The 25651-nt window shown below is 41.4% G+C and overlaps 1 protein-coding gene across 20 annotated transcripts in view; it reads right to left on the bottom strand.

Moving 5' to 3' along the window:
* Positions 1-25550, bottom strand: part of KDM1B (lysine demethylase 1B) — a 68952-nt gene extending 43402 nt beyond the window's left edge. For 3 of the 20 annotated variants that reach the window (XM_009450573.5, XM_063812136.1, XM_054685625.2), the window contains exons 1-7: positions 25273-25539; positions 24917-24960; positions 20603-20702; positions 19126-19253; positions 17662-17751; positions 14202-14313; positions 9054-9170 (exon numbers count right to left, since the gene is read on the bottom strand). In XM_009450573.5, coding sequence (XP_009448848.1) covers positions 9054-9170; positions 14202-14313; positions 17662-17751; positions 19126-19253; positions 20603-20702; positions 24917-24960; positions 25273-25515 — 834 coding nt within the window. In that variant the 5' untranslated portion in view covers positions 25516-25539. Of the gene's footprint in view, positions 1-9053; positions 9171-14201; positions 14314-17661; positions 17752-19125; positions 19254-20602; positions 20703-24916; positions 24961-25272 lie in introns of all 20 variants that reach the window. The other 17 variants (XM_063812137.1, XM_063812138.1, XM_009450574.5 and 14 more) reach the window with 15 other exon arrangements.
* Between the last annotated feature and the right edge of the window lie 101 nt (positions 25551-25651).

Raw genomic sequence — 25651 nt, 5'->3', positions numbered from 1 at the left:
ACAAATCATCCAAAATCTTAAAAAATTGTCTGAAAAAACTTTTAGAATCATCGCATACCCAGGCTGAGTGAAAATGGCTCAAAAAGTAGAATCTATTAAAATAGTCTGCTATTTTTTATTGTTGCTTGGCTGAACTCTCCTTTAAATATTATAATGAAATGCCACTGAGTCAACTTTTCATTGTCAAGTAATCTGGGACATAGGTAGTTAAGTTTAGTGCAACCAAGATATTGTTCCTGCAAGCTAGACACGCTCCCCTGTGCCTGTTCATGGTATTTTCATTGCTCAGTTCCCAGCTCCCATCAGTGCAGCCACGCAGCCTGGAAATGAACTGCCCACGCCCTCATGTCAGCTCCCTCCCATTTTCTCTTTTCTCTTCCTCTTCTTAGAGAGGCCTTCAACTCTTAAAGTTGAGTTCCAGAATCAATCAAGGGCCTCACCCTGGGCAAGACAGCAAAACCCCGTCTCTATTAAAAAAAAAAAAAAAATACAAAAATTAGTGAAGCACAGTGGCACACACCTGTAGTCCCAGCTACTCGGGAGACTACGGTGGCAGAATCACCTGAGCCCAGGAAGTAAAGGCTGCAGTAAACCAGGATTATGCCACTGTACTCTGGCCTGGGAGACAGAGTGAGACCCTGCCTTACGGAAAAAAAAAAAAAAAAGAAAGAAAAAATATCTAGTGCTAAATTGAAAGATTTTGGAATAGCTCTTACCAATTTCAGGAATCTAATCCCAGGCTCAGATCAATGCTTCCCCTCCCTCACTCTCAAATCACCAACATCAAGAATAAAAGAAAGGATACCAAGACAAAGCCCACCAACGTTAAAAGGAGAACAAGGGAACAGTACAAACAACTTTAAGTTAAAAATGTGACAACATAGATGAAAAAGACAAACTGCTTGAAAAACACAACCTTCCAAAATGGAAAGAAGTCATAAACCACCTAGATGGCCATATATCTGTTAAAGAAACTGAATGTGTAATTCCTAACTTTTTACAAAGAAAACTACTGGCCCAAATTGTTTCATTAGTGAATTCAACCAAACACAAAAAAAGAAGTAATATCAAACCTATACAACAAAATAGAAAAGAGGATATACTGCTCGTTTCAGAGCCAGCATAACTCTGAAAGCAGAACCCGACAAGGTTATTACAAGAAAGGAAAGTAACAAAGTATCCAAGACAAACACAGATGCAAAAATCTTTAACAAAATTTAATCAAATCTGGGAATATATAAAAAGAACAATATATTAAAAACAAATGGATTTTTTTTCCCCAGGAATGCAACATTGATTTAACATTCCCAAATTGGTATAATTCATTACATTTGCTGATTAAAGAAGAAAATGCAATGGTCATCATAAAAGATGCAGGAAAACTATTAGCCAACATCTATTCATCATAAAAAGTTATCAGCAGATTAGGAAAAGAAAAGGAGACTGCTCCATCTCATAAAGAATGTCTACAAAGAGCTATAGCCAACACTGTATATGACGATACTGAACACATTCCTCCTGAAGTCAGGAACAAGGCAAGGTTGTCTGCTCTCATCACTTCTATAGAACACTATCACTGGTGGTCCTGACCAATGTAGTAAGGCAAGAAAAAGGGCAAAAAGACTGAGAAGAGGTTTGTAGACAATCATGATTATTTGTATGACTGATTTGCAGACAACCCAAAGGAATCTATGAAAAAGATCTATGAAACTTAGTAAGTGAAGTTAACAAAGACTCTGGGTACAAGGCCAATATACAAAAGTCAATTGTATTTCTATATAGTTGCAACAGTGCACAACTTGAAAATGGAGTTAAAAATAAATTTTATTGGCTGGGTACAGTGGCTCACACCTATAATCCCAGCACTTTGGGAGGCCAAGGCAGGTAGATCACGAGGTCAGGAGTTCGAGACCAGCCTGGCCAACATGGGGAAGCCCTGTCTCTATTAAAATACAAAAAATTAGCCAGGCATGGTGATGTGTGCCTGTAGTCCCTGCTACTCGGGAGGCTGAGGCAGAAGAATTGCTTGAACCTGGGAGGCGGAGGTTGCAGTGAGCCGAGATCGTGCCATTGCACTTCAGCCTGACGACAAAGCAAGACTCCATTTCAAAAAATAAATAAATAATAAAAAATAGGCCGGGTGCGGTGGCTCATGCCTGTAATCCCAGCACTTTGGAAGGCCAAGGCAGGCAGATCACCTGAGTTCAGGAGTTCGAGACCAGCCTGGCCAATGTGGTGAAACCCCGTCTCTACTAAAAATGTAAAAAAATTAGCTGGGCGTGGTGGTGGGTGCCTGTAATCCCAGCTACTCAGGAGGCTGAGGCAGGAGAATTGCTTGAACCCAGGAGATGGTGGTTGCAGTGAGCCAATACGGTGCCACTGCACTCCAGCCTGGATGACAGAGTGAGACTCCGTCCAAAACAAAAAAATCAATCAATCAATGAATTTTATCTACAATTACAGGAAAAAAAAATTAAGTATCTAGAAATAAATTGAACAAAGGCACAAAAGATATCCTCAGTGAATATTAGAAAACACTGTTGGGAGACATTAACCTCAAAAAGATGGAGACAGATACCATGCCCATGGGTCAGAAAAGGGGTCAGGAAACATTTTCTGTAAGGAACCACATAGTAAATATTCTGGGCTCTGTCGCAAATACTGTCATTGTAGCATAAAAGCAGCCAATACATAACAATGAGCATGGCTATGTCCCAATTAAAACTTTATTTACAAAACAGGTGTGGTACCAGGAGCAGGAATGAGCATGGCTATGTCCCAATTAAAACCATATTTACAAAACAGGTGTGGTGCCAGGTGCGGTGGCTAACGCCTGTAATCCCAGCACTTTGGGAGGCTGGGAAGGGAGGATCACTTGAGGCCAAGAGTTCAAGACCAGCCTGGGCAATAGAGCAAGACCCTGTCACTACAGAAAATTTTTTAAATTAAAAATAAAATAAATAAATAAATAGGTGTGGCCTCAAGGAACTAGAGAAACAGGAACAAACCAAACCCAAGCCCAGCAGAAGAAAGGAAATAACCAAGATCAGACAAGAACTAAATGAAATTGAAACAAAAAAAAATACAAAAGTTAAATGAAACAAAAAGCTGGTTCTTTGAAAAGATAAATAAAGTTGATAGACAATTAGCAAGATTAACCAAGAAAAGGAGAAAATCCAAATAACTTCATTAAGAAAAAAAAAGATATTACAACTGACACCACTGAAATACAAAAGATCATTCGAGGCTACTACGAACACTTTTACGCACATAATCTGGAAAACCTAGAAGACATGGACAAATTCCTGGAAAAATACAACCCTCCTAGCTTAAATCAGGAAGGATTAGATACCCTGAACAGACCAATAACAAGTAGTGAGATTGAAATGGTAATTAAAAGATTACCAACAAAAAAAGTCCAGGACCAGATGGATTCACAGCAGAATTCTACCAGACATTTGAAGAATTGGTACCAATCCTTTTGACACTATTCCACAAGATAAAGAGGAACCCTCCCTAATTCATTTTATGAAGCCAGCATCACCCTAATACCAAAACCAGGAAAGGACATAACCAAAAACGAAAACTACAGACCAATATTCCTGATGAACATAGACACTAACAAAATACTAGCTAATGTAGATGCTTAACAAAATACTAGCTAACCGGATCCAACAACATATCAAAAAGATAATCCACCATGATCAAGTGGGTTTCATACCAGGGATGCAGGGATGGTTTAACATATGCAAATCAATAAATGTGATATACCACATAAACAGAATTAAAAACAAAAATCACATGATCATCTCAATAGACACAGAAAAAGCACTGGACAAAATCCAGCATCCCTTTATGATTAAAACTCTCAGCAAAATTGGCATACAAGGGACATACCTCAATGTAATAAAAGCCATCTATGACAAACCCACAGACAACATAATACTGAATGGGGAAGAGTTGAAAGCATTCCCTCTGAGACCTGGAACAAAACAAGGATGCCCACTCTCACCACTCCTCTTCAACATAGTACTAGAAGTCCTAGCCAGAGCAATCAGACAAGAGAAAGAGATAAAGGGCATCCAAATCGGTAAAGAGGAAGTCAAACTGTCACTGTTTGCTGATGATATGATCGTTTACCCCAAAAACCCTAAGGACTCTTCCAGAAGGCTCCTAGAACTGATAAAAGAAGTCAGCAAAGTTTCCAGATACAAGATTAATGTACACAAATCAGTAGCTCTTCTATACACCAACAGCGACCAAGCAGAGAGTCAAATCAAGAACTCAACCCCTTTACCAATAGCTGCAAAATAAAATAAAATACTTAGGAATAAACCTAACCAAGGAGTCTAAAGACCTCTACAAGGAAAACTACAAAACACTGCTGGAAGAAATCATAGACAACACAAACAAATGGATGCTCACGGATGGGTAGAATCAATGTTGTGAAAATGACCATATTGCCAAAAGCAATCTACAAATTAAAAGCAATCCCCATCAAAATACTACTATCATTCATCACAGAATTAGAAAAAATTCTAAAACTCATATGGAACCAAAAAAGAGCCCGCATAGCCAAAGCAAGACAAAGCAAAAGAATAAATCCGGAGGCATCACACTACCTGATTTCAAACTATACTATAAGGCCATAGTCACCAAAACAGCATGGTACTGGTATAAAAATAGGCACATAGACCAATGAAACAGAATAGAGAACCCAGAAATAAACCCAAATACTTAGAGCCAACTGATCTTCAACAAAGCAAACAAAAACATAAAGTGGGGAAAGGACACTCTTTTCAACAAATGGTGCTGGGATAATTGGCTAGCCACATGTAGGGGAAGAAAACTGGATCCTCATATCTCACACAAAAATCAACTGAAGATGGATTAAGGACTTAAATCTAGGACCTGAAACTACAAAAATTCTAGAAGAAATACTAGAAAAACCTTTCTAGACACTTGCTTAGGCAAGGATTTCATGACCAAGAACCCAAATCCAAATACAATAAAAGCAAAGATAAATAACTGGGACTTTAAAGAGCTTTTGCAAGGCAAAAGGAACAATCAGCAGAGTAAACAGACAACCCAGAGAGTGGGAGAAAATCTTCACAACCTATACATCTGACAAAGGACTACTATCCAGAATCTACAATGAACTCAAACAAATCATTAAGAGAAAAACAACCCCATCAAAAAGTGGGCTAAGGACATGAATAGACAATTCTCAGAGTAGATATACAAATGGCCAACAGACATATGAAAAAATGCTCAACATCACTAACGATTGGGGAAATGCAAATCAAAACCACAATGTGATACCACCTTACTCCTGCAAGAATGGCCATAATCAAAATATCAAACCACAGTAGATGTTGGTGTGGATGCAGTGAACAGGGAACATTTCTATACTGCTGGTGGGAATGTAAACTAGTACAGCCACTATGGAAAACAGTGTGGAGACTCCTTAAAGAACTAAATGTAGAACTACCATTTGATCCAGCAATTCCACTACTGGGTATCCAGAGGAAAAGAAGTCATTATACAAAAAACATACTTCCACATGCATGTTTATAGCAGCACAGTTCACAACTGCAAAATTGTGGAACCCACCCAAATGCCCACCAATCAACAAGTGGATAAAGAAACTGCGGTGTGTGTGTATGTGTACATACATACATACATATATATATATGATGGACTACTACTCAGCCATGAAAAGGAATGAATTAATGGCATTTGCAGCAACCTGGATGAGATAGGAGACTATTATTCTAAGTGAAGTAACTCAGGAATGGAAAACCAAACACCATATGTTCTCACTGATATGTGGAAGCTAAGCTATGAGGACACAAAGGCATATGAATGACACAATGAACTTTGGGAACTTGGGGGGAAAAGTAGAAGGGGGGCTAGGGACAAAAGGCTACAAACAGGGTGCAGTGTATACTGCTCGGGTGATGGGTGCACCAAATTTCACAAATCACCGCTAAAGAACTTATATAACCAAACACCACCTGCACCCCAATAACCTACAGAAAAATAAAAATAAATAAAAATAAATAGGTATCAGCCAGATTTGGCCCATGAGCCATCATTTACCAACCCCTTAGAGGACTGAAAAATGTAAAGACGTCACTTCTCCAAATGACCCATAGATTCAATGCATTCCAATAAAAAACCCAGAGGCTTTTTATTGGATACTAAGAAGTTGATGTTTACATGGAAATATAAGGGTCCTAGAAGAGCCAAAACAATCTTGAAAACAAAAAAAAAGTTAGAAGAATGTATACTACCTGATTTTAAGACTTACTATACAGATACAATAATCATGACAGCAGAGCATTGGGTAAAAAACAGATTAATGCAACAGGGTCCAGAAACAGACTTACACACATACGGCCAATTGATTTTTTTATAATGGTGCTAAGATAGGGCCGGGCACAGTGGCTCACGCCTGTAATCCCAACACTTTGGGAGGCCAAGGCAGGTGGATCACGAGGTCAGGAGTCCAAGACCAGCCTGGCCAACATGGTGAAACCCTCTCTTTACTAATAATACAAAAATTAGCCAGGTGTGGTGGTGTGTGCCTGTAGTCCCAGCTACTTGGGAGGCTGAGGCAGGAGAATCGCTTGAACCCAGGAGGCAAAGGTTGCAGTGAGCCGAGATCGAGCCACTACACTCCAGCCTGGGCAACAGAGCAAGACTCTGTCTAAAATAAAATAAAATAAAACAATGGTGCTAAGATAATACAAAGTGAAAAATACAGTCTTTTTAGCAAACAGTAATGAACAACTAAATATCTGAATGGAAAAAATTGAATGTTGGCCTACCTCTCACATCAAAAACAAAAATAAACTCGACCTAGTGATCTAAAAGTAAAGATGAAAACTATAAGGCACCTCAAAGAAATCACTGAGTACGTTTACAAGGTGAAAGGTAACCAATGATTTCTCAGAAAAGACACAAAAAGTTCTAAGCATAAATGAAAAAGTGAATAAACTACACTTCAAAATGGAAAATTCCTCATAAAAGACCTATTCAGAAAATGAAAAGGCTTAACACAAACTGGGGGGAAAAAATATTCAAAATACACGGTTATATCCAGATTACATAAAGAACTACAAATCAATAAAACCCAATTAAAAAAAACTTGATCAGACATTTTCCAAAGAGAAATGCATGGCCAATAAGCATATGAAAATATACTCAAGATCACCAGTTATTAGGGAAATGCAAACTAACCCTACAATGATACTAGTACATACCCATTAGAATGGCTATAATTAAATTTTTTTTAAAAGAATAACACTACAAAATGTTGTAGTATGGTACAACCATGGAAAGACATTAGGTAGTTTTGCAAACATTAAACATAAATTTATGATATAACTCACTGATTACACTCCTTTTTTCTTTTTTTTTTTTTTTTTTTTTGAGATGGAGTTTCACTCTTGTTGCCCAGGCTGGAGTGCAATGGCATGATCTCAGCTCACTGCAACCTCCGCCTCCCAGGTTCAAGTGATTCTCCTACCTTAGCCTCCCGAGTAGCTGAGATTACAAGCACATGCCACCACACCGGGCTAATTTTTATATTTTTACTAGAGACAGGGTTTCAACATGTTGGCCAGGCTGGTCTCGAACTCCTGACCTTGGGTGATCCGCCCATCTCGGCCTCCCAAAGTGCTGGGATTACAGGTGTGAGCCACCACGCCCAACCACTCCTAATATATTTTTATTCATAAGAAACGAATAGGCCAGGCACAGAAAATAAACTATATAGTTTATTATAAATATAATGAAATAGAATATTATGTTTATATTTTGAATCCCAGGCTTTTACTGAATTCCAGGCATTATAAAAATATGATGTTTATATTTTGAATCCCAGGTTGAATTTCTCTTATTTGAAATGCTTGGGACCAGAAGTGTTTTGGATTTTGGATTTTGGAATGTTTGCAACATACTTACTGGTTGGGCATCCCTAATCTGAAAATCTGAAATGCTCCAGTGAACATTTCCTTTGAGCAGAACCTCTGAGCATCATCTCAGAGCTCAAAAAGTTTCAGATTTTGGAACATTTCAGATTTTCAGACTAGGGTGCTCAACCTGCACCACAGCCACTCAATTGTATGCTTTAAAAGGGTGAATTTTATAATATGTGAATTTTATCTCAATTTCTAGAAACAAAGTATTTTACTTCTGAGATTAAAAGGATTCCTAATATTCTTTAATGTACTGCAGGTACCAGTGGCATTTGTGTAGACTAACACCCTTAACGCACTAAAGCAATAATAATAGGTTTTTAAACAGTAAGTAATTGCCAAATTTCAAAAAAGGCACATTATAACAACGATGGCCGATTCCTAATTGCCAAGCATATCAATTAATCTTTTCTTCCTCACTAATAGGATCTGGCTTTGTTTAGTGTTGCAACATCCTCAGTTGTAAAATATTTTCTTCCTCTGTCCTCACTATAGTTAGGGAAGCTGCATTTATGGTGTCAACATCATTATATAAAAACGAAACAAACCAAAACTAGCAAAAAAATTAAAACCAGAGTAGCTGCATGATCCTGTTCTCGCCAATGAGATATAAATAGAAATCTACGGAAGGAACTTCCAGGAAAGCTCCTGTTTCCCCCAGGAAAATAGGGACAGGCTCAGCTGATACTCCCCTCTTGCCCTTTGACCTTTCCCCCTTTTCTGCTTAGGATTTGGACACATGACTGGTGGTGTAGCAACTACCTTGTGGCCTTCAGGATGAAGTTAGACTACAGGTGGCTGGAGTGGAAACTACAAAGAGATTTCCTTGGGCAACAAAACCAACCCTGGACAGCGTATGTCTTAACTGCTTACCTAGGTCTTAACTGCTTATAATGACGGAAAAGTAAAATCCTTAATTGGTTAAGCCATTATAGTTGGGGTTCTATTACATGCATGCAAATACAACCTTGACAGAATGATCAACACAATACATGAAAAACATACACCATTACTATTTACTGACTACATTAATATATCAATTAACTCAAAAGCAAAAAGAGAACATACCTTAATAGCAGTATTTGGTTTCATACCGCATCGATAAGTCTTGGCTATCTGTGGAGTAAGCTGGATTTCCTTGGTAAGCTGCCTCCATTTTCTGCACTCAGGTTTTGTACACTGAACCTAGATGGGAAGTATCAAGTCAAGATGACAAGTGAGCTAATCTTCAGTTACCATTTCTATCCTCCACCACTTGGTCATCTTCTCCAACCTGTTAGCAATCCTAAGTATTTTTTCTCCTCCTTGCATTACCATCATCCATATAATTCACTTTCACCCCATTAAGATAATTTCTGATTTAATACTTCCTCAGAGTGAGGAAAGTCCCAAGGGGATCTGAGTTTTGTTGTCAGAAAGGTTTTCTAGGCCAGGTGCAGTGGCTCACGCCTGTAATCCCAGCACTTTGGGAGGCCAAGGCAGGCGGATCACGAGGTCAGGAAATCCAGACCATCCTGCCTAACACGGTGAAACCCTGTCTCTACTAAAAATACAAAAAGTTAGCCAGGCGTGGTGGTGGGCGCCTGTAGTCCCAGCTACTCAGGAGGCTGAGGCAGGAGAACGGCATGAACCCGGGAGGCGAAGCTTGCAGTGAGCCGAGATCGCACCACTACACTCCTACACTCCAGCCTGGGCAACGGAGCAAGACTCCGTCTCAAAAAAAAAAAAAAAAAAGAGAGAGAGAGAAAGGTTTTCCAGCTCTAACCTAAAGAAACAATCAGGGCCAGGCATGGTGGCTCACACCTGTAATCTCAGCACTTTAGGAGGCTGAGGCAGGCAGACTGCTTGAGCCCGGGAGTTCCAGACTAGCCTGGGCAACATAGTGACATCCCGTCTCTACAAAAAATACAAAAGCAGACAGGTGCGGTGGTGCACGCCTGTAGTCCCAGCTACTCAGGAGGCTGAGGTGAGAGGATGGCTTGAGCCTGGGGAAGTCAAGGCTGCAGTGAGCTGAGATTACACCACTGCACTCCAGCCCGGGCAACAGACTGAGACCCTGTCTTAAAAAAAAAAAAATCAGCATAAAATAAACTGAAATTTACTTTCAGTTAGTCAAAAAGCATGCATACTAAATGCAATGTGGTATGCTGCGTTGGATCCTAGAACAGTAAAAGAACATTAGTGAAGAAACTGATGAAATCCAAATAAAGTCTACAGTTATTAGTACTATGCCAAAGTTAATTTCTTACTTTGACAAATAATCACGGTATGTAAGATGACAACATTAAGGGAAGCTGCATGAAGGATATATGGAAACTCTCTGTACTATCTTAGCAACTTGGTAAATTTAAAATGATTTCAGGCTTGGTGCAGTGTCTCACGCCTGCACTTTGAGAGGCTGAGGCAGGTGAATCGCCTGAGGTCAGGAGCTCAAGACCAGCCTGGCCAACATGGTGAAACCCCATCTCTACTAAAAATATTTAAAAAATTAGCTGGGCATGGGGGTGCATGCCTGTAATCCCAGCTACTCAGGAGGCTGAGGCAGGAGAATCGCTTGAACCTGGGAGGTGGAGGTTGCAGTTAGCTGAGTGGAGGGTGCATCGTACCAATGCACCCCAGCCTGGGCAACAGAGCAAGACTCTGTCTCAAAAAAATAAATAAATAAATAATTTTAAAAAGATGATTCCAAAATAAAGTTTATTTTTTAAAAGCATGCAGATATCCATATGCAAAAGAATGAAGTTAGACACCCTACTTTACACATATACAAATATTAATTCAAAATAGATAAAATAATACCTAAACGTAAGCACTCGAACAACAGAACTCTTAGAAAACAAAGTAAACCTTTATGACCTTGAATTTGGCAACGAATTATAAGCGATAACACCAAAAGCAACGAAAGAAAAAAACAGATAAATTGAACTTCCTCAAAATTAAAAACCTTTGGGCATCAAAGGGCTCTACCAAAGGAAGACAACAACCTATAGGAAAAAATACTTGCAAATCATAGATCTAATAAGGGTTTAGTATCCAAAATATATAAAAAGGCCAGGCACGGTGGCTCACGCCTATAATCCCAGAACTTTGGGAAGCTGAGGCAGGCAGATGACCTGAGGTCAGGAGTTTGAGACCTGCCTGGCCAACATGGTGAAACCCCATCTCTACTAAAATTAGCCGGGCGTGGTGGCGGGTGCCTGTAATCCCAGCTACTTGGGAGGCTGAGGCAGAAGAACCACCTGAACCCAGAAGGCAAAGGTTGCAGTGAGCCAGAGATGGCACCATTGCACTGCAGCCTGGGTGACAAGAGCAAAACTCCGTCTCAAAAAAAAATAAAAATAAAAATAAATAAATTTATATATATATAATTTTTACAACTCAACTACAAAAAGACAAACAACTTTAAAAAAGGCAAAGGAAGACTGAGCAAGGTGGCTCACATCTGTAATCCCAGCACTTTGGGACGCCGAGGCGGGCAGATCACCTGCCATCAGGAGTTCGAGACCAGCCTGGCCAACATGATGAAACTCCGTCTCTACTAAAAATACAAAAATTAGCCCAGGGTGGTGGCACGCACCTATAATCCCAGCTGCTCAGGTGGCAGAGGCAGGAGAATGGCTTGAACCCAGAAGGCAGAGGTTGCAGCGAGCCAAGATCGCACCACTGCACTCCAGCCTGGGCGACAGAGCAAGACTCCATCTCAAAGACGACAAAACAAAACAAAAATGGGCAAAGGATGTTACCAGATATTTCTCCAGATATACAAATGGACAACAAGCATACGAAAGGTTGCGTTAGTCATTAGGGAAATGCAAATTAAAACCACCATGAGATACCACTTCAAACCCGTGGAAAAATCAGAACCCTCATATGCTACAGACAGGAATGAAAAATGGTACAGCAACTATGGAAAAGAGTTTGAGGTCCCATATAATTACCAAATACGATCTAGCAATTATATTTCTAGGTACATACCCAAGAATTGCAAGCAGGTAGTCAAACAAATACTTCTACAAGAATGTTCACTGCAGCACTATTCACAATTGCTAAACGCTTGAAATGATCTAGATGTCCATCAATAGATGAATGCTTAAAAAAACTGTGGCATATCCATTCAATGGAGTATTATTCACCCATAAAAAAGAATGAAGTACTGACACATCCTACAATGGATATGAATCTCAAAAACATTACATTAGGTGAAAAAGGTCAGATACAAAAGGTTACATGTTGCACGATTCCATTCATATGAAACATCCAAAATAGATAAATCCATAAACACAGAAAGCAGATTAGCGGTTACCAGGAACTGGGGGTAGCAAGAGTTAGGGCTTCCCTTGTGGGTGATGAAAATACTTTGGAATTAGATAGGGGTGGTAATTGCATAACACTGTGAATATACTAAGTGCCACTGAACTGCACAATTTAAAATGGTTAATTTTATGTTATACGAATTTTACTTCAATGAAAAAATCTTTAAGCGTGCACAAAGCTCAGCATTACTTATAATATTTTTAAAATTAGCAAATCGGCCAGGTACAGTGGCTCACACCTGTAATCCTAACACTTTGAGAGGCTGAAGTGGGAGGACTGCTTGAGTCCAGTATTTGAGACCAGCCTGGGCAAGATATCGAGTCCTGTCTCTATAAAGAATTAACAAATTAGCTGGACATGGTGGTGCACTCTGTAGTCCCAGCTGCTCTGCCGGCTGAGGTGGGAGGATCACTTGAGCCTGGGAGACTGAGGCTGCAGTGAGTCATAATCCCACAACTGCACTCTAGCCTGAACGACAGAGCAAGACCCCATCTTAAAAAAAAATTGGGCATCGTGGCTCACGTCTGTAATCCCAGCACTGTGGGAGGCTGAGGCAGGTGGATCACTTGAGCCTAGGAATTCAAGACCAGCCTGGGCAACATGGTGAAACGCCATCTCTACAAAAAATACAAAAGTCAGCTGGGCGTGGTAGCATGTGCGGAGAGTCCCAGCTATTAGGGAGGCTGAGGTAGGAGAATCGCTTGAGCCCGGGAGGTGGAGGTTGTAGTGAGCTAAGATTGTGCCACTGCACTACAGCCTGGGCAACAGAGTGAGACCCGGTCTCAGAAAAAAAAAAAAAATAGCAAATCATTTATTAAATGGTGGTATATTTCAACAATATATGCAATAATGAAAATATATTTTCAAAGAATGACTAAATGAAAAAAGAATACGAGGTCAATTTAATTTTTTTTTTCTTTTTTTGAGACAGAGTCCCACTCTGTTACCAGGCTGGAGTGCAGTGGCACGATCTCAGCTCACTGCAACCTCCGCTTCCCGGGTTCAAGTGATTCTCCTGCCTCAGCCTCCCGAGTAGCTGGGACCACAGGCGCACGCCACCACGCCTGGCTAATTTTTGTATTTTTTTAGTAGAGACGGGGTTTCCCCATGTTCGTCAGGATGGTCTTGATCTCTAGACCTTGTGATCTGCCCACCTCAGCCTCCCAAAGTGCTAGGATTACAGGTGTGAGCCACAGCCCTGGCCCAAATTAATTTTTAAAAAGCTAAACATTACAAAAATCGTATCTGAAGCCTGATTTTAAACCTAATCAGTATATGTATATAAAGCATGAAATTGTGTTTAAACAGACAAAAATATGAAAATTAAAAAAGGATCAAAAAGCCATGTATCAAGCTCAGCAATGACTATCACCAGCTGGTGGTGAGCCTTTAGTTTTTTCTTTTTTAAAACAATTTTTTTTTTTTTTGAGACAGCCTCTCACTCTGTCACCCAGGCTGGAGTGGAGTGGTGTAATCATAGCTCACTACAGCCTTGAACTCCTGAGCTCAAGCAATTCCCCCACCTCAACCTGATGAGTAGATGGGACTACAGACACCTGCCACCACTCCTGGCTACTTGAAAAAAAAAATTTTTTTTGTAAAGATGGGGTCTTACTATGAGATAGGGTCTCACTTTGCCCAGGCTGGGCGCAAAGCAGTCTTCCCACTTCAGCCTACCAAAGGGCTAGGATTACAAGTATGAGCCACCACACCCAGCCTAGTTTCCTCTTTTATACTATGTTGAAATACCTGAGCTTTCTATAAAAATAAAAAATATTTGCTTTAATAGTCATAGAAGGAACAATAAATGTAACAGGAGATTTCCTAAACAGCATTTTCATCCATGCCTCTTGCATTTGGCTCCACAAATACTTCACAGACAGAGAGCATCATTCTCCTTACCCAGTAGGGGAGTTGCTGGTCTGCCATGAAAGCTTTGGGACTAGGTTCGGTTTTGCCATTGCTAGTCCATATTTTTTTCCATGTAGTATATTTGTCATATCCATCCTTATGGCTGAAAAACAAGAAAAATTAATATATCGATTAATATATCGATTGCTATAAGCAATCAGGTTTTTCAAAACAGGAGGCAGGTTAGTAAATCTTACATAACAAACTTAACTAGCCTTGTTATAAAAGTAGAGAAAGTTATTATGGCACCCATGAAACAGGCTGTCAGAAGGGGTATATTCTCGTCAGTTTTAGTATCTAAAACTAAGACAGGCATAGTGTTATTTGAAAGAGAAATTAAATTTTTTTCTTTTTTTTCCCCTTGATACAGGGTGTTGCTATGTTGCTCAGGCTGGAGTACAGTGACTGTTCACAGCTGCAATCATGAATCATGGTGTGCTGCAACCTCGAACTCCTAAGCTCAAGCGATCCTTCTGCCTCAGGCTCCCAAGTAGCTGGAACCAGTTCAGAATATTTTTATTTTTTTATTATTTTTTTAAATTTCTTTTGAGATGGAGTCTCGCTCTGTCACCCAGGCTGCAGCGCAATGGCGCAATCTTGGCTCACCGCAATCTCCACCTCCTGGGTTCAAGGGATTCTTATGCCTCAACCTCCCAAATAGCTGGGATTAAAGGCACCTGCCACCATGCCTGGCTAACTTTTGTATTTTTAGTAGAGACGGGGTTTCGTCATGTTGGCCAGGCTGGTCCCAAACTCCTAACCTCAAGAGATCTGCCCACCTCAACCTTCCAAAGTGCTGGGATTATAGGCGTGAGCCACTGCGCCTAGCCTAGAATATTTTTTTAATGTATGTAGTAAAGCCTAGGGCAGCCATTAAAAATTACATCAGTAGATGAAATACAATACAATCATAAAAATGCTCAATTAAAATCAGAGAAGGCGGCGGGGTGCGGTGGCTCACGCCTGTAATCCCCGCACTTTGGGAGGCCAAGGCGGGCAGATCACGAGGTCAGGAGATCGAGACCATCCTGGCTAACACGGTGAAACCCTGTCTCTACTAAAAATACAAAAAATTAGCCAGGTGTGGTAGCAGGCACCTGTAGTCCCAGCTACTTGGGAGGCTGAGGCAGAATGGTGTGAACTTGGGAGGCAGAGCTTGCAGTGAGCCGAGATTACGCCACTGCACTCCAGCCTGGGGGACAGAGTAAGATTCTGTCTCAAAAAAAAAAAAAAAAAAAAAAAAAAAAATCAGAGAAGGCAGAGGAAGGGGAAAAAGAATAAAATGCACCATATGGAAAACAGCTAGCAAGATATTTTAATCCAGTTGTATCAACAATCACTTAAAACATGAATAGCATAAACATACAGATTAAAGGACAGATTGTCAGTGGGATTACAAAAAAACTATAAGTGTAAATGAGAAATCTCCTCTAGGCCGGGCATGGAGCCTCACACCTGTAATCCCAGCACTTTGGGAGGACAAGGTGGGAGGATCACATGAGGCCAGGAGTTTGAGACCAGCCTGGCCAACATGGGGAAACCCAGCCTCTACTAAAAATACAAAAATTAGCTGGGCATGGTGACGCACACCTGTAATCCCAGCTACTCAGGAGGCTGAGGCACGAGAATCACTTGAACCCAGGAGGCGGAAGTTGCAGTGAGCCAAGATCATGCCACTGCACTCCAGAGCAAGACCCTGTCTCAAAAGAAAAGAAAAGAAACCTACTCTAAATACAAAGACTCAGAAAGATAAAAAGTAAAGAAACAAAGAAAGGTGTATCATGCTAACATTAAAAAAGCTGAGGCAGCCATATTTATGTGAATAATGAATATTATCAGGGATAAGACGACAAGGGATATTACATAAAGGGGTCAATTTTGAGAGAATCCACAACAATGTTAGATGTACAATGTTAACAACAGAGCTTAAAAATACATGACGGCCAGGCATGGTGGCTTGAGCCACCACCAAAGTGCTATAATCCCAGCACTTTGGGAGGCTGAGGCAGGCAGATCACCCAAGGTCAGGAATTCAAGGCCAGCCATGCCAACATGATGAAGTCCTGTCTCTATTAACAATACAAAAATCAGCCAGGTGCGGTAGTGCACGCCTGTAATCCCAGCTACTTGGAAGGCTAAGGCAGAAGAATGGCTTGAACTCAGGAGGTGGAAGTTACAGTGAGTCCAGATCGCACCACTGCACTCCAGCCTGCGCAACAGAGCGAGACTCCATCTCAAGAAAAAAAAATACATGAGGTAAAAATATGTAGAACTGAAAGGAAAAATAGACATATCTGCATTATAGTTGGAAATGTTGAGACAATTATAATTGCAGACTTTAAGACACTTTTCTTAGTAATTGAAAGATCAGGTAGGAGTACATCAGAAAGATGTATGTGTGTGTGTATATATATATATGACCTGAACTGCACTATCAATCAACTTGGTCTAGTTGACACTGATAGACCCACCTGACAATAGCAAAATACACATTTTTCTCCACTGCATGCAGGACATTTACCAAGATACACTGCATAATGGGCCATAAAGCAAACTGTGACAAATTTAAAACGTAGAAATACAAAGTATATTCTCAGACCATTGCTGAACTCAACTAGAAATCAGTAACAGAAAAATTGCTGGAGGTGTCCCAAATATTTGTAAATTAAACAATTTACTTCTAAATAATCTATAGATCAAAAAGGAAAACTCAATGGAAATTTTAAAATATTTTGAACTAAATTAAAATAAAAGTTGTCAAAATTTGTGAAATATCACAACCTACTTGGACAGAAATTTATGGCATTTAAAAACGCATTTATTGGAAAAGATTTAAAAATAAATAATTGAAGCTACTAATTTATGAAACTAGAGAAATAAAAAATTAAACCTAAAGCAAACACAAGTAAAAAATAAAAATTAGAGCACAAATGAATGAAATTGAAAACAATAAAATAGAATCAACATCTCCTAGATGTTCCAGAACTTTCAGACTCAAGAAATAACTGTTTCGCTGGGTGCAGCGGCTCACGCCTGTAATCCCAGCACTTTGGGAGGCCAAGGCAGGCAGATCATTTGAGCCCAGGAGTTTGAGACCAGCCTGGACAACATGGTGAGACCCCATCTCTACTAAAGAACCCAGAAGTTGGAGGTTGCAGTGAGCTGAAATTATGTCTCCACACTCCAGCCTAGGCAAGACTCTTGCCTCAAAAAAAAAAAAAAAAAGAAATGGCAGATATTTTTTGATCCCTGAGTGTGCACACACACAAACATGCACACACACAAACTACAACATCAAAGTTCTCGTCCAAGTTACAGTCATCACAGGCACGGCTGAAAGAGCTGAATAATTCAGTAAGCCTCGAGCCTAAGCTTTAATCAGCTGACCACACGCACTGCCCCTGCCATGGTCCCCTTCTCCAGGGAAACCTCACACAATTAGTGAACATACCTTCTGTAGTAATGGTCAAAGCATTCATTACAGAAATGTTCCCCACAGGAGAGATGATACCATCGGGAGGTGTAGCCATTTTTGGCACATCTGAAAATAGTGAAAAACATATAGCTTTGGTAATGAATAAACATTTCTCCTCTCATTTTTTAAAAAACATCTTGCAAGCACCATCTATGAACCCATTTTGCATTATCTCCACTTAGCCCCCTAAGGACAGGGGAAACAGGAATGGATTACTAGTAGATAATAACACACAGGAAGGATGCAGGGACTTAGGCCATGGGACCTAACCTAGCTGGCTGCCTGGGGCTTAGCAGTCTTAAGAAGACTCCTTGGGGCAATGATAGGGTTTTATGACACAAAAGGACAGATGCCACTGTGCTTGCTGCAGGCTGCATATGTGGACATGAGAGAATAACATGGGGCCCAGTACTGAACAGCAAGGGAATCTGGTCAGCTGAAATCTGAACATCAAGCAGGCAATTTGGCAAAGATAACTTGACAAACAGTTGATAATATAGCAAGAGAATGAAAAATCACGCCACTATGAACACAATCACCACGTCTTTGTGTTTAATATTTTTTTATTTATTTGAGATGGAGTCTCGCTCTGTCACTCAGGCTGGAGTACAGTGGCACGATCTCAGGCTCATTGCAACCTCTGCCTCCTGGGTTCAAGCGATTCTCATGCCTCAGCCTCCTGAGTGGCTGGGATTACAGGCTTCCGCCACTGCGCCCAGCTAATTTGTGTATTTTTAGTAGAGACAGGGTTTCACCATGTTGGCCAGGCTGGTCTGGAACTCCTGACCTCAACTGATCCGCCCATCTTGGTCTCCCAAAGTGCTGGGATTACAGGCGCATGCCACCATGCCTGGCCCTCTTTGTGTTTAAAAACAAATAGGATTTGTTTTCTCGATTTTATTGAACCTTAACCCTTAATTGAATATTTTCCTCTGGAAGTAAAAAAGAAAAAAAAAAAGAAGGTCATACTTGTGTCACTCCACAATAAAAATGGCAAGGCTGCAGTTAGCTGTAGTTTCTATGAGACCTGTATGTGCGTATGGGAAGAGGTGGCATGTTATATGAGAGAGAAAAACACAACGAAAAGTAAACAAACGCTGGTGTCTACAGAGAGCTCATGAGTTCCCTCTACTGTCTCACCACGACATACACCATCCCACCCTCAACCCTTGGAGAGGTAGATATGGTTGGTTGGATTTGAGGACACTGTGTTGCAAAATTGACATGGGTGTGGCCTCTCCCAGTAGGCTAGGGATAAGTAGGGAGGGCCTTGAGGAGGGTGTGGTGTGTACAGAATGTCTGGGCAATGTCTCTATTATTAGATTAGATGACTTATAGTATCTGTATCTATCTTTAGGAAAACTATCTACAAGGATGATGTTTCCACAAAGAACTTCTCACAAGCAGAAATGGGAGGCCAAGACACACATCTAAACAGACCTTTCAGAAGCACTTGCAAAGCACACAGGACATGTTGCCGTACAGCCTGCCTTTTCACATTTCCTGTACTTCTTCTCTGAGCCACCATCTTCATCCTCATCTGTTGTCTCTGTTGCTTTCTTCTTCGCCTAAGGGAGTCACAGCTGATGTTAAAATTTCACTGATGATGGCAAAATGACTAAGGATGAAGGTTCACTACTGAAATCACAGCTGAGTTCTAAACATGAAGGTCAAAAACATCATGGCAGTAGGTTAGGGATGACAATACAGCAATTTCCTGGTGACTGCATTGTGCAAGTAATTTACTAACTTGCTAGAGATATAGAAATCGCATTTTAACAACAGATGTCTAAGCAAAGAACTAAATTCATATGAGTCTTTCTTAGAAAAAAGTGACATCAGCTGGGTGTGGTGGCTCATGCCTGTAATCCCCAGCACTTTGGGTGGCTGAGGTGGAAGGATCACTTAAGCTCAGGAGTCCAAGACCAGCCTGGGCAACATACCGAGACCTCCTCTCTACTAAAAATAAAAAAAAAATCAACCAGGCATTGTGGCACACACGATTGTGTCACTGTACTCCAGCCTGGGGGACAGAGGAGATTGTCTGGAAAAAAAAAAAAAAAGTGACATGAGTCAAAAAAAAAAAAAAAGTCATTCCCCAAATTGAGATTTGTTTTTTCTTTATTTAGAGCAGTTATACCCTCTATTTTTTTTTTTTTTTTTTTGAGACAGAGTCTCACTCTGTCGCCCAGGCTGGAGTGCAGTGGCGCCATCTCTGCTCACTGCAAGCTCCACCTCCCAGGTTCACGCCATTCTCCTGCCTCAGCCTCCCGAGTAGCTGAGACTACAGGCGCCCGCCACCACACCCAGCTAATTTTTTGCATATTTAGTAGAGACGGGGTTTCACCATGTTAGCCAGAATGGTCTGGATCTCCTGACCTTGTGATCCACCAGCCTCGGACTCCCAAAGTGCTGGGATTGCAGGTGTAAGCCACCGTGCCTGGCCCCCTCTATTTTAAATAAAAAGCTAGAAAAATTATAGAGAAAGAATTACATTGTTCAATTTTTTCTTTTAAAAGAATAAAAGCCCTACCCGAAAAGCCCTATACATAACCCTCCAATAGCATTCAACCAATTCCAAGCTGAAGTCCAAATTCCTATGAATGACATCCAAGCCAGGCATGATCTGGCCCCAGCCTCACACTCTGGAAGCAACCACACAGCTGTGAATCTCTGAACATCCTATGCTGATTCACACTCTACGCCTTTATACTTACAGTTCCCTCTGCCAGATAATGCTTCTATTTTGTATATTCTATCATGTTATCACACTGTGTTATGACCGTACTGAGAATTTCTCCCCTAGAATACAAGCAACTTGAGGGCTGGAGTAATCTTTTCAACTCTAATTCTCCAGTCCCAATCAGTAATTCTGCATGCTCAGAAAAGGCTTGTTGAATGAATAAATGAACACTACCTGCCTACCGGAGCTCCTCAAAGGAAGGCTATCCGGAGAATGATCAAAAGATGCTTTTTTCTTTGTCCTCCCCCGTGGAGTTGCCATTACATTAAATAATCTGCAAAAGAAAAATCAGACCATTAAATATTAGCATCTGCAAATATTTTAAACAGTCTGGAGCAAGTTATTATACACTTTGGTAGGTAAGAATGTATGTCAGATTGCCTAAATACAAAGCTACAGTTTTCTTTCTTTTCTTTTGAGACATTCTTGCCATGTTGCCCAGGCTAGCCTGGAACTCCTGGGCTCAAGCGATTCTCCCACCTCAGCTCCAGGTAGTTGGGAATACAGGTGCACGTCACCACACCACCTGGCTCAAGCCACCATTTTCAAGTTCTTAACCTCTCTAAGCCTCAGTGTTCTCACACATAAAATGGGCACCATAAGCATTTACTATAGCACTGGCATGAAGTTGAAACAAGATAACCTATTTAAAGCACCAAAACTGGCATATCGTAAGTACTCAATAAATATTACCTATTAGTAGTTATGCACATTAAAAGATACAAAATGAGAAACATGCCACATGAATGACCAATAAACAAACCACACTATGTTTATAAAATTCAATGAGGAAAACCACCTAGTTTTGCCTATGTTCCTCTCCATTTTACTGTGTCTTCTTAGCAGTTCCTGCACTTTGATCTCTTATTACACTTTAAAAAGAAAACTCATGGCCGGGCACAGTGGTTCATGCTTGTAATCCCAGCACTTTGCAAGGCCCAGGCAGGCGGATCATGAGGTCAGGAGTTCGAGACCAGTCTGACCAACATTGTGAAACCCCGTCTGTACTAAAAATACAAAAATTAGCCAGGCATGGAGGCGCGTGCCTGTAATTCCAGCTACTCAGGAGGCTGGGGCAGGAGAATCGCCTGAACCAGGGAGGCGGAGGTTGCAGTGAGCCGAGATTGTGCTACTGCACTCCAGCCTGGGCAACAGAGCAAGACTCCATCTCAAAAAAAATAAAAGAAAACTCATTCATTCCTTTTCAGTACAACTCAACAAATAAATATCAAGAAAACCATCTAGTCACTACTGAATACACGATCTAAATTAGATAGAAGCACTGGTATCTTCTACTGGAAAAAATTTCCCAAACTAGTCCAATAACAGCATGGTTAAACAAATATTAAGAACCAAAGTCTACAAGAGAAATAATGTGTAGCAGCTATGAAAGATTAAGAGCTAACAGAATTTTTTTCAATTAGATTAAGGAATGAAAAATGCTTAGCATAAGTACTCAGTAATATACAGAATCTATAATTATCATTCATCTCCTTCCTTGATCTATTGGATTTAACTACACATACACACAGAAAATGATAAATGAAAAATAAATAGGACATACCTATGGATAAAGAATTTGAAAGTGGAAAAGTGGAACCATAAAATACAAATTCCAGATATATAATCTTAGTCTTGGAGAAAAGCTTTAAGGAGCTTGTAATCCTATTGTTTCATATTTGTGAGCTGTATTAACATTCATAAGAGTACTTTTCATGGATTATTAACATCCTATGGAAAAACTCATTTTGCCATCTACATTGACTTTGACACATCCTAACATCAATGTTACGGATGATTTTCCTTTGACTTTTTTTTTTTGTGTGTGTGTGTGTGTGAAGGAGTCTCACTCTATCGCCCGGCCTCCTTTGACCTAATCTTCACTTTCTCAGAAACAATAAATATTATGTTAGCTGTGAACACATAATCCCTACATATTCTGAAATGCACTATAGTTCTTTAAGCATTAAATAAACTGCCATTTAGTTCTACAACATCTATCATACTGTTGGAGAAAATGCTAATGATGATCAAAGTACTATCCACCGGCCAGCGCGGTGGCTCACGCCTGTAATCCCAGCACTTTGGGAGGCTGAGGTGGGCGGATCACGACATCAGGAGACCGAGACCATCCTGGCTAACACGGTGAAACCCCATCTCTACTAAAAATACAAAAAAATTAGCCGGGGGTGGTGGCGGGCGCCTGTAGTCCCAGCTACTCGGGAGGCTGAGGCAGGAGAATGGCATGAACCCCACAGGCGGAGCTTGCAGTGAGCCAAGATCACACCACTGCACTCCAGCCTCGGCAACAGAGTGAGACTCCACCTCAAAAAAAAAAAGGACTATCTACCTATAATTGTTATACCCAAAGAAGGCTTTTTGGACTTTATTTTCAAAAGGCTGTCCACTCTAACAAATCTCTTCATAGACACATATAAATATTAATTATTATATACATAAATATACAAATCTCTTCATTTATATATAAAATATACCTGACATTATTCAAAACATGAACCACAAATATATGTAAATATATAGTATTTGTAAATGTATAGTATATGTAAGTATTATAGCAAAAATATCTGAAGTCAAATGTGTGGTTTAGGAACATAAATGAATCAGCCTAGGTTCATGCAACATTTGACCCTGTCACCTGGGAAGGTATGCATTCTCAAAAGAAAGTATAGTTTCCTGAAATTTCATCAAACATTTTAATCTAACTGAATACTAGAAAATAGGTACTTAATGCAACAAAGAATTCAAGAAATGGTTAACAAGGAAATGAAAACATGAGCTATAAAAGCCATTATTAAATCTTATTGAGGGTTTTTATGATAGCATATTTTCAACTTTATACAATTGAGGGTTATATGAATCCATTCTCAGAACTTCTGGCACTTGATGTAATTTATATATCTCCACTTGCTGGGTCCTTAGGTCTTAAAATGAAGAAAAAAATTTTAGTATACTAAAATGTCTTCCTTCTTGATTTTTCAAATTAATAAACACACCTAAATATAATCATTTGGTTTCATGCTCAACATTATACATATATTTCTAATTTTTAATTCAAGCATTTAAAATTTGGCTTTGGTTTTCTTTTAATGTGATAAAAAAAAGTGGGATTTTTTGGTAAATATATAAGTGGATATATCAATATGTAGATTTCATTATAATAATCCCTAGGTTTTTCTGAAGCAGCTTATTCAGAAAGATTTTTTTTTTTTTGAGACGGAGTCTTCCTCCGTGGCTCAGGCTGGAGTGCAGTGGTGCGATCTCGGCTCACTACAACATCCACCTCCTGGGTTCAAGCGATTCTTCTGCCTCAGCCTCCCGAGTAGCTGGGATAACAGGTGTGTGCCACCACGTCCGGCTAATTTTTGTATTTTTAGTAGAGACCAGGTTTCACCACCTTGGCCAGGCTGGTCGTGAAGTACTCCTAACCTCAAGTGATCGCCCACCTCGGCCTCCCAAAGTGCTGGGATTACAGGCGTGAGCCACCGCGCCCGGCCTCAAAAAGATGTTTAAGAAACACACAGAATTCATACAAATATGAATCAAAAGGACCAGTCTAAAATAAAAATTGATAGTGGAGTCAGTACAACTTCTAAAAATAGGACAGACTACTAGAAACTTCTTCAGAGACAACAGAAACAGTAATTTCCCCTTGGGACGCTTAAAATAAGCGGGACTAGCACCTTATTACTCCCACACTAATCAAATCTTCAGAAATAGGGATCCAGTACAATAGTTCAATATTGAATTATTCAATATTCAACATGCAGTTCAATGATTCAATATTAAATCCCCAATTGCCTAGATATCTTTTGTTGATTCTCCCAGCAAGGCAATTAATTATTGATGGTAATTTTCTCATGTACCTCCTGAAGAAGCCTTCCCTCCCACTCGCCTTTCTGCCACTAAAATAGATTTAAAAACACAAAACAAAACGGGTCAAAGCCTTGAGTTATGTGTGTATACGTGGTGTGGGGGATTCCCCAACTGGAGTGGACTGGGGAGTCCTGCAGGCTTACCCAAGGGAAGACTGGACTTATATGTGGCTGGTTTCCACATCACTGAACCCCAACTTTCTACAGCTGGGTCGGCCTCTTCCTTCCTCTTTCACCTGTCAGCTGCCCGGCCGTTGACTAACAGCTACCCTAATCGGGCCACCCCTCCTCCAGGTCTCCAATCCCAGAGGAGTTACCCCAGCAACCTGGCAATGCTCATCAAGTCTCAACGCGTGGTGGCTGTGCCAGAGGATTACTACAACACCTGCAAGGCTGTGCGGGCTCCTGGCCGCACCCTATCGGCCGGGAAGAACAAGCGAGGGAGTTCCTACTCCAGGACCGTGGGGTTCTCCCGCGGCTCTGACACTCCCCAGGAGGGAGCCCCAAACTCCCGGTGCCAGCTGCAGCCGCCTCGCTTTCCGAGAAGCTTTCGGAAGCTTTTCGAAGTCGAAGAAGCAACTGCCCCGGGGCTCACCTTTGCGCTGAAGAGGTGCCGGGAGTCTCGGGGAAAAGGCACCGCTGTACAGAAAGGAAACATTGTAGGGGGGTTAGCAGACCGGCAACATCGCGATGAATCCGGCGACCCCATTGCCCCAACACCCTAGCCCGGGAATTCCCCCTTCTTCAGACAGATACCCACCACGCACCCTCTTTTAATCCGAGGCAGGAGGTATCCGTCCCTGGGGCACCCGCCCACCTCCCACCACGGCGAGGGGCGCTGCACAGGGGGAAAGGGAGGGCTTGCACCCCAACCAAGCTGCTTTGTGCAACGCTGTCACCCGAAATCCGCCACGGCCCCCACGCACGCCCCCGGAGTGGGGAGCCTCCCACCTCTGAGCGCCAGCGAGGGGGTGCGCGCCGCCCTGGACTGCGGGCGCCTCTCCGGAGCCGCGCGCCGCGCGCACAGGACGGCTGCAGCCGCGCCGCGAGCCCCAGCCTCTTCTCGGCCGCCGCCGCCGCCGCCGCTTCCGCCCCTGTCACGGCGTGACCCGGGGTGGGAGGAGCCCACAGGACTAGGGATGGGTAGGGTCCCCGCCTTCGCCTTAGCCGCAGCGCTCGCTCCGCCCTGCCCATTTCCGCCGCTGCGCAAACCCCGGCGCTTGGGGAACGAGGTGGAGTCTGTGCAACGAGGTACGGGGCGGGAGTCGAGACGGGGCGCCGGGAGAGGGGGCGGGAACTGAGGCGGGGCCCAGGAAAGAGGCAGGGCGCG

This window comes from Pan troglodytes, chromosome 5 (genome assembly GCF_028858775.2).
Source record: "Pan troglodytes isolate AG18354 chromosome 5, NHGRI_mPanTro3-v2.0_pri, whole genome shotgun sequence".
Taxonomy (NCBI): domain Eukaryota; kingdom Metazoa; phylum Chordata; class Mammalia; order Primates; family Hominidae; genus Pan; species Pan troglodytes.
This window is presented reverse-complemented; position numbering and strand designations above follow the sequence as displayed.